Here is a 14,426-nt window from a genome sequence, read left to right on the forward strand (position 1 = left end):
AAAATATTTTCAAATTCAAGAGTTACATAAGATTGAAGAGACATTATTAATCAATTGGTATGGAATTCATAGAAGCCTGAATGAATAAAACTGTATCGCCAAGCAGTGCATTCGAAGTGTGTGTTCACATTATTAATCGTCGTTTCCCAATGCGATCGGCTCCTCTTTTCAACGAGCCGCAATAATTGGGTCGGAGGTAGCTCGGTTGAGTAAATTTATGATGTCCATAAATTAATGAAAAGTGAGAAAATGATGATGATTCTGGCGTTAGTTGTTCTCCAAATAGAAATTTGTATCATAAGCGAGAAGGTTCCCTCGCCGCTGAACTACTCATAATGAGAGTGCCGTGTGCAAAGAAGGTGCCCAAAAGTAGTGGAGATGCACGGCCGGCGACTAGTCATTCGCCGTTGTGGCTCTCGTCGATATCGAACCGTCCTCTTCCCCCGACCTCTGGACCATAAGTAGGTAACCCTTTCGCTTGAACATCAAACGACTTTTTTCACCGCATCCTCCAAATAATTTTTCCCTTTCAAATGGGTTAAAAAATATTTCTTATTCAATTTTAAATTTTTTGATAATTTTGATATTTCTAATCAAATTTATGGTGATGCTGTTTTGAGTGTTTCCGAATCAAAGGAACTGAGCCTCTTGGAAAGTGCAGGTTTTTATCTGAAATTGACGCTGTTTTCCTTCAAGCTTTTTTATCAAATCGGGAGTGCTTTTGGCCGCGGCTCCAAATTTGGTGGGCATGAAAAATAAGTCGCTCCATTTCTATTTCGGGAACTTCCCACGCGCCGGCCGCCGCTGCAGAGAGGGACGTCGCTGCTCCAGCATAACGAGGGGAAGTTGTCTTCGCGACCAAATATGGACGCACGCAGGGGGGTGGCCGCTTTTCATAATAAATTTTGCTCTTGTTGCACGCGAATTGCGCAAGACTTTTGAGAACTACCGGCTTAGTTTACTTGGAATTGTGACGCAAGCCTGTTGGAAAATTTCCAAACTTTTTCAGTCTAGGCGTTTCGATTTTAATTAGGAAGCGTTGCTTGCCTCTTAAATAAATATTTTTTTTTCTTCTCGTTTTGCAGATCAGTAGTGAGACAAAATGCCTTTCAAGCCAGTTGAACACCCCAAGTGCCCGAAATGCGGCAAGTCCGTGTACGCTGCCGAGGAGCGCGTAGCCGGAGGACTCAAGTTCCACAAGATGTGCTTCAAGTGCGGTGAGTTTTTCTTTTGAAAAAGAAAAAACAGATCGGCCGTTGAACTCTCTGGGATAACAGTCGCCTGTCTTGTTCAGTGATAGGCAACCGGCGTGACTTGACTGTTAAGCGGATGGCCTATTTAGTTAACCAACCATCATAAAAACTGAAATTAATAAATAAATTCAAATAATAGAAAATTCAATCTGCTAATCTCTTAATTTTTTATTATTCTGAGTGTAATTTTTTCAAATTTAGTTAAAAGTTTCAGTATTGATTAAGAATTTTGTGGAGAAATATTAATTTATACATACAAAATCATAAAATTTAGGAAAAAAGAAAGACAATATTAAAACAAATTACCAAATAATTCTATTTAATTTATATTCTAATGTAGAAAAAAACGAATAAACGTATCAAAAATTACATTGATAAAGTGCAAAATAGATAAAATATTTGCAGATTTTTTTTCCATTTGTCAATTTGGATTTATTTGAATTTTTGAACAGGACTGTGCAACAAATTGCTCGACTCGACCAACTGCACTGAGCACGAAGGAGAACTCTTCTGCAAGGTTTGCCACGCGCGCAAGTACGGCCCTAAGGGCTACGGCTTTGGCGGCGGCGCTGGATGCCTCAGCATGGACACCGGCGAGCACCTGGAAGGCAAGCCTGAGGAGGCAACGTGAGTGTCCGCTTTAATTTTTCTTTTTCTCACACTACTAACAACCCTCCACACGTCATCACACAAATATATATAAACAGACTCGGGCTAGAATGAAAAAAGCGAAATCCGGTTTCCAATTAATAAAAAAAATAGCGATCTTTCTTGAGGGCCTTTCCTTAGCAATCATTTGACAACACATCCCACTGTTGTGACTGTGTGTTTGTAATAATTTTGGTACACATCTCATTAATATTTGTACACCCACTTACTAATTCCCAGTCAGGACATTTTTTGGTAGGCTCGTTTTTATGCAAAGAGAAAAAACTGCGATTTCCATATTCACGCGCTTTCGCAGCCTAAATTGCGAAGTTTGCATCGAATCAAATTATTGAGCCCTCTAGTCGATTTCAGGGCAGTATACTGTACATAGCGAATGATTTGACTCTTTGCAAATTTCTGTCAATTCTCTCACACACCAAGCCACGAGATGAGAAAGCATGATTTTGATTTTCCTTTTTCCCCTTTTCCCGTAGCAATTAAGATGAGATTGGAGACGAGCAGCCCTTCCCTGCCTGAGAGGATGCACCGTGGCTGAATTTTCTTTCGTTTTTACCATATATATATATTTGTGTTTCTTCATTCTCTTGCAACCAAACACATATAAAAAAGAATCAATTTCCCTGTCCCCGTAAAAAGTATTAAATCGAACATTCAAAAGGACGACCTGGTATAGGCAACATTCCCTAACCCAGAGATAGGGCTATACTGCATGGTCGCCGATTAAATTGATTAACGCAATTTTTTACGTTTTTCGAGATTGGCTCATGGTATCTTATCTTAACCGCAGCGTTGCAATTCTTAATTTAATTAATTTGTAGTAGGTTAAGACTGGTCATTGTTCTCTTAATTCTTTTTATTTTGTATTGCGCGAAATTAATTAAAAAAAGCCATTAAATTAATCTCTAAATGTGTTTTGAAAATTTGAATAAAAGTTGGAGAAAAGTGTCAAATTGAAAAACCAAAAACGCAATTTATTTAAAACTCAAATTCATCCCAATTCAAAATATTTTTTTACTTGAATCAATTGGACTGACGGAATCGAATGGTGAGCTGATTTCAAATTTATCCTCTGTTTTGGTGTCGCTTGTCTGCTTTCGCTTGCATGCACATCTTCACACATCGCACACTCAGTCACTTCAGTTTAGTACAATTGCTGTTTCTACTCCACCTATATACAAAACTAATCATTTCACCGTGTACTGTCTGGTTTTTCAGTTATCCATAAAGTGAAAAGTGCTGGACAACGCGATATACTTTCCCCATTTTCAGGCCTTTTTGGAAAAAAAAAATTAAAAAAATTATTTACACCTTTTTGAGTTCGTAGATGAAATTTTGTTAAAATGTGGGGAAGGGCCTTCACGGTCGCTATCACAAAATTAATCACCACAGCAGGCTTCCGGCAAACTCACAAAAATTAAAACGAGAACAAGCCCTCTTCTAAGAGCAGGGCCGCATGTGCGAGGAGAAATGAAATAATCAAAAGTGGCGTCCATTTCTTCTTTCCTCTCACTTGGAATATAAAATCGATTTTAATCTCAGACATCTTTCTTTCTTTCGCTTATTAACGGAATGGATTTGCAATTTGCGGAGAGTGGATTTTCACACTTGATTATTTTTTGCAGGAACGGACACACCAACGGGGTGGCCAAGGTCAAGACTGGCAAGGCCAAGGCCGCCGAGGGCGAAGGTTGCCCCAGGTGCGGCTGCATTGTCTACGCTGCTGAGCAGATGTTGGCCAGAGGAAGGGTAGGCCCGAAATTTAAATTATTCTTTTTCCATCCTTTTTGCTTTTTGTTTCCCGGTGAAGAGTTTTTTCCCCCGATTTTTTTTTATCAAATAGTTGAATAGTAATTGTGTCGCTCGTCCCTTAGGGTTGGCAATCCTTTTACTGTCCTCGGTGCAGTCCCCAATTAATGCGTAGGAACTTGAATGTCAAGCCTGTGCCGTCACGCTCGACAGGTACTCACAGGGATTTGAAATTAATAAAAATTTTGCAATAGATTGCCAGACTGGTGAAAAAGTCCAATTCATAAAAAGGCGATTTTTAACCTCTAAATTTAGACAAAAATGTCTTCCATGGCCAGTGAGTTGAAATTTAGATTTTTTAATTTTATAATAAAAATCAAAATGCAAATATTTTGATATTTTTAATTATTTATTATTGATAAATTAATTACTGCTGTCCTGATTAAAAAAAACTTTCATAATAGTCTCCAAATAATCAAAAATCCAGAAACTTCAAGACACTTTTTCATTGGTAGTTTAAACATTCAAATATTTAACGATTTTATTCAAATTTGATTGTAAGAAACACAGAAAAACTAGCTCAATTTAGAATTTTTGGCAAATAAAGAGAAGATACTAAAAATCAAAAGATTTATTCAACAGTCTGCTTATGGCTAATTAAATTAAATGTCAGACGCGTTACCTACGATTTTGCAAGCGATGAGGGAGAAGCACGAGGTACAGGGTAGAGACACCTTTAGACCGCCCCCGCCGAAAGGTGATGCAGTCCTTGGTTTGACAAGAATCAAATGAGGATGAATGAATTCTCAGGAAACCAAAATTTTCAAATTAAACCGTTGGTTTTTGGTGTTTTTGAGGATAAATTTACTTCCCTTTTGCGCACCTTCCGATCTGTCTCTATTTTGCCACAAACATTAAGTAAATAATTTCTGCACACGCAAACACAATTAAAATTGAAAACACACACCTCTTGACTGACTCACAAAATGACCAACCGTTTGCTGGTTGTTCAAGCCGTGGCACAAGGAGTGTTTCAAGTGTAACGCATGCACCAAGACCCTGGACTCCGTCAATTGTTGCGAAGGACCAGACAAGGATATTTACTGTAAAGGTAATTATCATCGACAAATTCACTTGCATACATTTAACATTAGCATAATAACCATTTTCTTCATAAAAATTTAAAAGAAAAATATTTTCTTAATCCGCCGTCAGACAAACGCATTAAAAGATTCTTGTCTGGTTCAGGTTTGTTATCAATCCCCGTTTTAATTCCGCATGAGAACCAAAGTTTCACCTTTGATTTTTTTTTATTCAGCGAGAGAAAAGTTAACTTATTCTTTCAATTGAAAACGACGAGGACAGTTTCAAATTTCCCTCGAGTTTGCATTTTTGCTGAAAATGCTGATCAGCGCATTTTATATGAAAATTTCACTTCCTCACTCTTTTTAACCTGCACGCAAATTTTCTTTCTTCTCCTATCGCGCTCCCACGCTTTAAAAAAAATGTAATGGAAAACTTTTTGCCAGTTTGCTACGGCAAGAGGTTTGGTCCCAAGGGCTATGGCTACGGCCAAGGTGCCGGCGCCCTGCAGTGCGACGTGCTGATGGAGGATGGCGCGAACGCCCCCGTCGCCCCCAAGACTACTTTGGTGGACACGACCAGCATAAAGGCGCCCCCAGGCCAGGGATGTCCCCGCTGCGGAGGCTCCGTTTTCGCCGCCGAACAAGTCCTCGCCAAGGGCAGCGTGAGTTAAAGTTATTAATTAAAAAAAAAAAAAAAAATAGTTTGAAAGTTGGCACATCTACTTAAAAATTAATGACAAGCAAGCATAGTAATTAAATAATTAAAAAGGGATTAATAATTAAAGGTCAGAGTAAAAATTAAAAAAAAAATTAAATATTTATTTTATTTTATTTTTTTCTTAAGCATTCTTGTAACTGTGGTTAAAATTTTAATTTAAAAATCAAAATGCTAAAAAGAAACAAAAATTAATATATCAAAAATAAATTAATTAGAAAAATTATTAAAAATATAAACATAAAATTATGAAGTATAGAAAAAAAAATAAAATTTTCTACAATTATTTTACTAAAATCAAATTTAAAAAAAACTTTCATTTTACAGATGTGGCACCGCAAGTGCTTCAAGTGTCGCGACTGCACCAAGACCCTGGACTCAGTTCTTGCCTGCGACGGCCCTGACAAGGACGTTTACTGCAAGACCTGCTATGGCAAGAAATGGGGTCCCCACGGCTATGGGTTTGCCTGCGGCTCTGGATTTTTGCAGACCGATGGCCTGAAGTGCGTTTCTTTTTTAAATTAAAAAAATTCCAAATATTTTATTTCAATTCATTTCAGCGAGGCGCAAATTTCTCAGCTGCGTCCCTTCTACAACCCCAACACGACCTCCATCAAAGCCCCCGAAGGTCAGGGGTGCCCTCGCTGCGGAGGAATGGTCTACGCTGCCGAGCAGCAGCTGGCCAAGGGCACTGTACGATTTTATATCTAATAACAAATGAAGTTGTTTGTCATAAAAATAAATTTTGATCATCAGATGTGGCACAAGAAGTGCTTCAACTGTTGCCAGTGCCACCGTCCTTTGGACTCGATCCTGGCTTGCGACGGCCCTGACAAGGAGATCTACTGCAAGGCGTGCTACGGAAAGAACTTTGGCCCCAAGGGCTTCGGCTACGGCCACTCCCCAACCCTTTTCTCTGCCAGTGAGACCAGCACTGCCCCAAGGTAATTGAAATCCTTTTTAATAAAATTTATATTCAATTTGAGATTTTCAGACCCAACGTCCAAAGAAGTGGCCCACAGGCACCTGAAGGCCAGGGCTGCCCCAGGTGTGGCCAGATGGTCTATGCAGCTGAACAGATGAACAGCAAAAATAGAGTAATTTCAACCTTCAATTTATTTTATTCATTATTTTCACTCCTCAATTTGATAAATTTCAAATACTCAATAATTTTACTGCGGAGTATTTTAGAATATTTTACTATAAAGCCAGGAATGGAAATATTTTTGGTTAATTTTAAATTGGAATTGCAGATTTGGCACCGTCGCTGCTTCACCTGTGGCGACTGCAACCGCTCTCTGGACTCGACAACCCTCAATGATAGCCCCGACGGAAATATTTACTGCAAATCTTGCTACGGCCGCCGTTACGGACCCAAGGGAGTGGGCTATGGAATGGGCGCTGGAGTTTTATCCATGGCTTAATTTTTTTACAGTTTTTTTAAGGTTTTGAGAGGCAAAAGAGGCAAAAGGGTTCATCGAAGGATGATCAAAAATCTGTTGGGCAGAATTTTCAAATTTTGTAAGATTTATAAATATATTTTAATCTCGACGTTCTTTCTTCTGCTCTCTATTTTTTAAACTTCACAGTTGGCAATCATTACGAAAAATACTGTGATTTTCATTAGCTAGATTTTTTTAATAAAAGCGATCTGAGAATTAAGTTGGAGAAGATCTGTATCAGACACTACTGGGGGTAAATGCAAATTTTGGGGTAGATGCGGGCGTAGAAAATTGACGATTTTAGTCCCTTATCCAACCGTCCTAGCGTGGGGGCGAGATTCCAAAACTCCATACATCCCTAATTTTGATAGAATCTTGCCCTTGCAGAGCACTGCAATTTTATTTCAAGGGAAGATACTTTTGCAGTGCTCGAATTTCTTGTAAATTGGGCCTTGAAAAAATGCCGCTTGGGCATTATTTTAAGTATTCCCACGTCGGAAGACCACAGAAGTTCTAATGAATCTTTACAAGCAACAACTGAAAGGCAGGGAGCTCAAATATCTGCACTCAAGTGTTGTTTTCAAGATTTTCGATTTGTGTGGTTTGATCAATAAAGACTAACTTGTTATCTGCAATATGTGACAGTATCGACAATAAGATGTTCATTTAAATTTAACTCCATTTTTGCGCTTTTAACAGTGGCTACTCTTAATCAGGGTAAACTATAGATCGTAGCTTATGTGCATTTCTTTCAATCAATATGCCATCGGAGTAATCAAAATCAATATTATATTTTCTGTGTACTCGTGTTGTTCATGAATAAAAACTACATATTTAATCAAATTTACGTTCTCTTCTTTAACCGTAAAAAATAAAAGCCTCTAATTAAGATATTTAAGGAATATGACTCGCTGAAAAATATGAGCCATTAAGACAATATGAGAAGCAAAACTTGCAAATGAACTTATCATTCAAACATTAATTTAAATAATGCTCTCAATAGCAATAGAAAAATAAACGCCAACTTTTCATTTGATTTTTTTTTACTTCAGCTGCTAATTCAACTCTAAATTTGAGCTAATTTTTTAAAACTGTGGCAGAATTAAATATCAAAATTTAAGTACTGGGAAAAATTGTTACATTTTATTTTTGCTTGTTCCATTTTACAAATGATTAAACAAGACGATGTTTCCAAATTTTTTTTTGTTAAATTCATCAGGAAAAATACTGCAACATTTCTTCAAGAAATAATGAAAATATTGAAATACTCATCACAAAGGAATGATTTAGCTTTCAAATATAATTTGATTGCTTTGATTTTGTAGGATAAATTCTTGCAAAATGAGTAAAGACAGACCTTTTAAGAGGAATCAGAGGTCTCATCATCACTGTCTTTTTTCCTCTTGCTTGGCTGTTTTTGCTTCAGAGGCACCTTGGAAGTGGATGCCACTGCCTTCTTTGAGCTCTTTGACTTTTTCTTCTCTTCAGCTGCCTCTTGGCCAAAGTCGTACTTTTTCATCAAGTTCTCTCGGATCATCAGACCCCTCACAAGTTTCCTCCAGTTTCCGTAGATTCGTTTCAACCGCTTTTCCTCACCCCTTTTCTCTCTTTCTTCCTCTTCCTAGAGACATATGTGTTTAATGCAGGAGAAAAAAAAATATAAAAATTTTACTTGACGGTGAGCGTCGATCAGCATGTCCTTGAATTCTTCACAAACAACAAAGCCTTCAAATACAGGGTGACTGCCTCCGCAGTGGAAATCAAATCCAGTCATGGCAGGAGCACAGTCGATGCCGAGCTTTTTGGCAATTCTGTTCAAGTTACTCACTAAAAAGTAAAACAACCAAGATTTAATATTCAATATCGCAACTAAAATGGAAAAAATTACACTTCAAATGGACTGTTCCTTTGGGTAGCATGCAGGGCTTGAAGAGTTCCACATTTCCGTACTCATTGCGAGGAACTTTTCCATCCTCGGCTGCCGGCGGGACATAGTCCTCAGTTTGCCAGGGGCCAAAGATCTCCAAAGGTTGGCTCTCCAGCATCTGACCACTCATCTTCACAATCGAAATTTTCAAATCAATACTTTAACAGAAAATATTTATTAAGTGTTACGCACCCTATCGTATTTTGGTCGAGACTTGACGACTTTGTACGGCTCCTGTTTGGGTTTGACGACCTTGGCCTCTTTCACCCAAGTCTCCCTGGACCTCAGAATGAAAACACACTCCCGGGCGTAGATTGGCTCGTCTTTGAAGAATCCAAGGGGTGGAGCATCGGGTGGGTAAATCGCTTCGTACTTGAGCAAGTGCCTCTTCAGGACGTAGAGAGGATGATTCTTGAGCCTGAATAGTGATTGTTTAGTAACTTTTCCCACTTTTAAATTTGTACAAATTACTCGGATAAGGTTTTAGGTACTGGACGGTCTTGCAGCTGCTTCTCCAATTCCTCCTCCTCCTCTTTGTCAACAGCAGTTTTCTTTCCGTAAAATGGTACAATGGCCTCTTCCCACCACTCCTGGTCAACTCGATTCTTGCGAGTCGAGGTGTGGTACTGGGGGCAGTAGCGCCGAGTCAGGTCTCGAATCGCATTGTTTTGGTTGAATCCCATCACATAGAGGACAGGTGAAGTTGCTTTTGACTGAAAATTAATTTTGAAAAAATAAGAGTTTTAGTCGGTTAGTAAAATTTTTTAATTCTCACGTGCAGGTGTTCGACGCAATGCACTTTTCCAGTAATAACGTCGATCGAAATCCACTTTTCCTCCATCTCGGCAAAGACCTCTACCCAGAAATCATTGCCCATTTTTGATGGTTTAGGCGAGTTTGGTGTTTCTGATTCTGAAGAGAGGACCCTCCTGTCTTTGACTGCAATTCTCGAGTTTTTCACAACTTTCAGAACCTGCGGCTTGAAATCTTCCTTGTCGTTATGTCCTACTTTTGCTTTTCTTTTTCCTTTTGTTGTTTTTGGCATGTGATCATCAGATTCAGATTCCTCCGTCAACTCCTCTTCGTACTTTTTGTTCTTCCTTGCTCTCAGCGATTTTAATTTCTGAGAAACGTCAGGACTCGACTCTGATTTGTCTGAAGAGAAATACTTGCTCTCTCTTTCCTTTTTGGACCTTTTTGATTTTGGCGGCCCAGATTTGGATTTGACTTCTTTTTTAGACTTCTTCGGAGCTTTTTCATTTGCCTTCGAAGTCTTCTCATTTGTCTTCTTGGCCTCGATACTTTGCTTTTTCTTGTCTCCAAGCTTCACTTCTGGCTTTGGCAAAACTGTGAGTAGATCCTGAGGCTTTGGTTTCAATGGAAGTGGCTGAAGAGAGATGATGAGCCTGGTCTTGAGGCCGAGCGAACGCATCAAAGTCACAAACATGAGGACGAGAATCCTTTTGTTTGGAGCTTTCATTACCTGGAAAGCAAGTTCCAACAGCTGGACCAAAGTCTTATCAGGGTCATCTTTCACATCTGCCACCGAAACCTAAAAAAATCAAAATATTTTTAATCAACTTCTCATCGATGACAAAATTGAAAAAAAAACCTTTTTGTGAAACCAAGAGGCAATCTTCTCGAGGTAATTCAGATCACTCTTCTTGGGTGGGTAGCAGTGCTGCGAATGCAAGATGGACAAAGCCACGGCCATCAACGAGGGCGAGTTGAGCTGCTTGTTTACGACCATTCCATGGCTCAAATGGCACAGGAGAGACGCTTTGTGCAGCTCCACCTGCTTCTCCCTGCGAATTTGGTTGATCCTCCTCTTGATGATGGCCTCCAAGTCCATGGTCTTGGTCTTCTTCCTCTTCAGCCCATTTGTCGTCTCGATTTTCACCTCCACTCCCTCCTTAGGAATGGTTTGTTCAGGCCCATGTTCGACTTCTTCCCAGTCCGACTCGTCCGAATCAACTTTCAGCTTTTTATTTGTTTTTGCAGATTTTTTACTTTTTGTTTCTGACTTGCTGGTCGAAGGGACCGGCTCTTGAGTTTCTCCCATGGCCAGCAGTTGAGAAACGTCCAGAGTTTGAACTTTCGACTTCTTTAACTTTTTGTCCCCGTCTTCTTTGACCTTTTTCTCCATAGCCTTCAGCTCCTCTTGCTTGGCAAGTAAAGGGAAGAGCTCTTGGAGGTTTTGAGTTGGCACATCTTCCAGGTCAGACTCGGAGTCTGTTAATGTTGAGACCTCGGCCAAAATCTTTGATTCGGTGGTTTTTTTAGGTGAGGGAGGTGCCACCACATCTTCAAAATCCTCCTCCGAGTCCGAACTCAGGACGCTTCTGGAAGACTTCTTTGCCAGCGGCTCAGTTTTAGGCTTTATGGTTTTGATTTTCCTGTGGTTGACCTTCAGGTTGGCTCCTTTATTTTCGTCCTCCGAGCTGTCAGCCGACTCTGAGGACAGGAAGCTGTTGACAGGCTGGACCACCAACCCATTGCTTCGCTCGTCCTTTCCTCCTGTGGGAATGACGAATTCGTCATCAGAGTCCAAAAGGGACAATTCCTCGTCCTCTGAGTCTGCAGCAGCCTGTTTCTTGATGAGTTCCTGCGCCTTGGCCGTACTTCTGCGCGCCGACTGTCGACGGGTGGCCACAAAGCTGTCCAATTTTGGTTTCTTTTCGTCATCTTTAACTGCAGCAATTCCCGTACTTTTCCTTTTAGACATCTTTCAGTGTTGATCTGCGTGAAAAATACGAATTAATTAGAGAACGAATGGCATGAGAACATTTTCAAACTTCTCAGAATAAATTAAAAGTAGCAAATTTAATATTGAGAAATATTAAAAAACATTTTTTTAGAGCCGCGGCTGTGTGGAAGCTCAAAAAATTTCTACCCTCGCGAACAGGGCGGAGATCATTAATCAATAAATCATTAGCCCTCACCTTTCCCGATGCAATTAAGTTTTCCTTTGCATGCGATTTAACGCAGACGCCGCCAGAATTACAAAATTCTGCTCGCTGATTACATAACCAAACGGAGGTAAAACCATCATAACAAAGACACATGGTGGAGCCATGGTGACGTCACACTTCGCTCAACAACTCAACAAGCGGCGCGAAAACTTGCTTGTTTGGTGTGGATATATTGGTATTTTCACATTTTTTTTTGTTTTTCTGATTAAATTAGCGGAGCTTTAACTTTTTGTGATTTTCTTAGTAATTCAAAATTAAATTCAGTCCAAATAAGTGCATGTGTGTTTCCACCGCTAGGTGTTGTATGAATGTTCTTTTTCTAGTGCTGCTCCAGTTGTATGCAAACGCAAACGCGTATAATTAATAAAAGAATTAAATGTTAAACGGGTGAGTGATACAATGAATAATCATGCGTACATTATTTTATAAAAGTGTCTCTGAATCATTATAATATGAACAAACCAACACTAAATCATGAATACTATGGTAAATTGAGGTAAATAAAAATTTCAAAAATTAAAAAAATATATTTTTGAAATTTGAGTATTTTTTTTTAAAGCGTTGCTTAAAATTTCAAGAATTATTATTTAACCTCTGTTATTGCAATTTTTTAAAATTACGCGAGTTTCGTATGATATCCTAGGAGACGTATAAGATAAGCATAAGCCATGAATAAAAAATCAAATTATGAATTTAATGTCACCCAGTAGGTATGGTGATCTTTAATAAATTGAACTCAATATATATTAAAGATTAAAATTTCAATGTCAAATTTTCTTTAAAAAAAAAAATAAGAATGTTTTTTATCCATTGAATCTCAAAAAATTTCCTTCTGCTCTTTAATTTTTTATTTTTTTTTCTCACTCAATAGTTTGAAACTATTTATTGCATATTAATTATTAAAAAGGAAAAGAAAATAATTATCAGAATTCCACCTTTTCCCTCAATTAAATCCAATATTTCTGAATTGATTTCCTCTTTTATTTTTTGCCACTTTTTCTCAGAATTTGTTACTTTTTTGTGGGCCGAAGTAAATCTCAGTCCGGCTCAATTTAACGTTCGGTCGCTCACTCATGCGACAAAAATAATTTTACTTGAAATAAATTCCGATAAATTCAACTCATGAGAAGAAAAATCAGTCCACATTAAACTCAATAAACACTCATGAAATAATCGTCGATTTGAAAGCAACCGGGCGGACGTCAGCGTTGAGCGGGTTGCAAACGTTCGAAGCTCGCAGGCGTCTCTTGAAACGAAAGTTTCTAAGATCGGGTTTTTTTATTTGATAAATATTTTCTTGGTTGATTATCAAATGAACAAGTAGTTAGCATTCTTGAAATAATCGAATCTTTGTCAAAGTCTTTGAAGGGGGTCAGCCAGGTGTCCCGCTGCTTCACCTCGACGTGATCACCTCCCCGGCGCCTTCGAATCCAGAGCAGACACCCTAAGTGGCAGAACTCTGCGGCGGCGCTGTGGGCTCAGGGCCACCCTCATTGATGCCATGACCCCATGCATTTGAAGCCCTTGTATGGAGATGCCCTGCGAGAACAGCTCGTCGGCCATCAACAGCAGCTTGTATACCCTTGTCGGACGTGAGACAATAGACCTACTTCTTTTTTTTAGACCTACTTCGCCTGCTGCGCGCTCTTTGCTGGTCGTCCTTGTTGAGCGCAACCAATTCTGCGCGCTGCGATTAGATTACTGCACTGGTCGCGCTCTGCGAAATTTGAAAAATTGAAAAAAAAACGTGAGACCCATCGAGACCGTGCTTGAGACCGGTCGAGATCATTGGTATCGGTGGGTCTCAATCGGTCTCAACCGCTCTCGGAAATTTTGTAACTTTATGTTCCACATTGGTCTCGGTGGGTCTAGAGCGGTCTCAGTGGTTTTCGGCTGGTCTTGGTCGGTCTTGGCCGGTCGCAGTGGGTCTCGGGTCCAATATAAGCTATTTTTTTAAATTATGAAATAATAATTTCGTTTGAAAAATCTTTTAAGTTGTAATATATTATCAAATCTTAATTATGAAATAATTTCTTTTGAAATACTTTTTAGTTATAATATAATATTTCATCAAGTCAATCTAACCCATTTTTTAACATAATAATTGACATTTAATTCAAGAAATTTTGAAAAACAAATTATTATTATAACAATTTTGGTCACAATATTGAAACGTGTGTTTCGAGTGTACCTTTCTCGGCGGTGGTGGCGAGAAGATTAAATTATTTTTCGTATTTTTCAGTTCGTTTTTTAGGTATAAGATATTTTCTTGAATTGCATTGTATTCGTATGTCGCCTCTGCTGTCTGCATATTTCTTTATTTTGTGCGCGGCCTAAGCTGATACCTGTGGGCTGTGGGTTTTTGCTCTTTTGTGCACTTGTAGTAGGCCCCGCGGCACTCTTTTTCTTTCTCCTGGCAAGCGAGGCCGAGGGGCTGCTGTTGCTGATTTTCTTCTCCTCCCTCTTGGCGAGCCACGCACACTTGCTTTTTTCTGTGAAATAATGCTTCGCCGCCTTGATGGGCTTATACCAGATTTTTTCAACCGTCAAACTCGGCTGGCTGATTGCCGATCGCCACCATGGCCATTTATTCGGCCGCCACTCTCTATTTGTAATT

The 14,426-nt window shown here is 39.2% G+C and overlaps 2 protein-coding genes across 6 annotated transcripts; one reads left to right on the forward strand and one right to left on the reverse strand.

Moving 5' to 3' along the window:
* The first annotated feature begins 346 nt into the window (after positions 1-346).
* Positions 347-7,753, forward strand: LOC132192718 (muscle LIM protein 1-like). Of its 5 annotated transcripts, none has more exons than XM_059612807.1 (12): positions 347-461; positions 1,086-1,217; positions 1,706-1,880; positions 3,545-3,668; positions 3,794-3,881; positions 4,342-4,425; positions 5,198-5,415; positions 5,796-5,971; positions 6,029-6,161; positions 6,225-6,412; positions 6,463-6,565; positions 6,722-7,753. In XM_059612807.1, exons 2-12 carry the CDS (start codon positions 1,103-1,105, stop codon positions 6,890-6,892), a joined length of 1,575 nt encoding a protein of 524 aa, XP_059468790.1. In that variant the 5' UTR covers positions 347-461; positions 1,086-1,102; the 3' UTR covers positions 6,893-7,753. The 5 variants fall into 5 exon arrangements, with proteins under 5 accessions (XP_059468790.1, XP_059468808.1, XP_059468815.1 ...); XM_059612816.1 differs by having other exon boundaries at positions 375-465; XM_059612825.1 differs by lacking the exons at positions 3,794-3,881; positions 4,342-4,425 and adding an exon at positions 4,683-4,779.
* A 286-nt stretch (positions 7,754-8,039) lies between these two features.
* Positions 8,040-11,898, reverse strand: LOC132194366 (DNA repair protein complementing XP-C cells homolog). Its single transcript, XM_059615636.1, has 8 exons — positions 11,780-11,898; positions 10,450-11,576; positions 9,613-10,389; positions 9,309-9,550; positions 9,030-9,255; positions 8,799-8,967; positions 8,583-8,737; positions 8,040-8,531 (listed from the first exon to the last, which is right to left on the reverse strand). Exons 2-8 carry the CDS (start codon positions 11,560-11,562, stop codon positions 8,271-8,273), a joined length of 2,943 nt encoding a protein of 980 aa, XP_059471619.1. The 5' UTR covers positions 11,563-11,576; positions 11,780-11,898; the 3' UTR covers positions 8,040-8,270.
* Positions 11,899-14,426: the final 2,528 nt, after the last annotated feature.

Source organism: Neocloeon triangulifer, unplaced genomic scaffold (genome assembly GCF_031216515.1).
Source record: "Neocloeon triangulifer isolate White Clay Creek 2 clone unplaced genomic scaffold, ASM3121651v1 ptg000001l, whole genome shotgun sequence".
NCBI lineage: Eukaryota > Metazoa > Arthropoda > Insecta > Ephemeroptera > Baetidae > Neocloeon > Neocloeon triangulifer.

Coding starts and splice junctions, on each gene's coding strand:
- LOC132192718 (XM_059612807.1), top strand. CDS start 1,103: ATGCCTTTCAAGCCAGTTGAACACCCCAAGTGCCCGAAATGCGGCAAG. Junction 4,426..5,197: donor TAGACCGCCCCCGCCGAAAG/GTGATGCAGTCC, acceptor ACTTTTTGCCAG/TTTGCTACGGCAAGAGGTTT. Junction 6,162..6,224: donor AGCAGCTGGCCAAGGGCACT/GTACGATTTTAT, acceptor TTTGATCATCAG/ATGTGGCACAAGAAGTGCTT.
- LOC132194366 (XM_059615636.1), bottom strand. CDS start 11,562: ATGTCTAAAAGGAAAAGTACGGGAATTGCTGCAGTTAAAGATGACGAA. Junction 8,968..9,029: donor CTCGACCAAAATACGATAGG/GTGCGTAACACT, acceptor TCGATTGTGAAG/ATGAGTGGTCAGATGCTGGA. Junction 8,738..8,798: donor AGGAACAGTCCATTTGAAGT/GTAATTTTTTCC, acceptor TTTACTTTTTAG/TGAGTAACTTGAACAGAATT.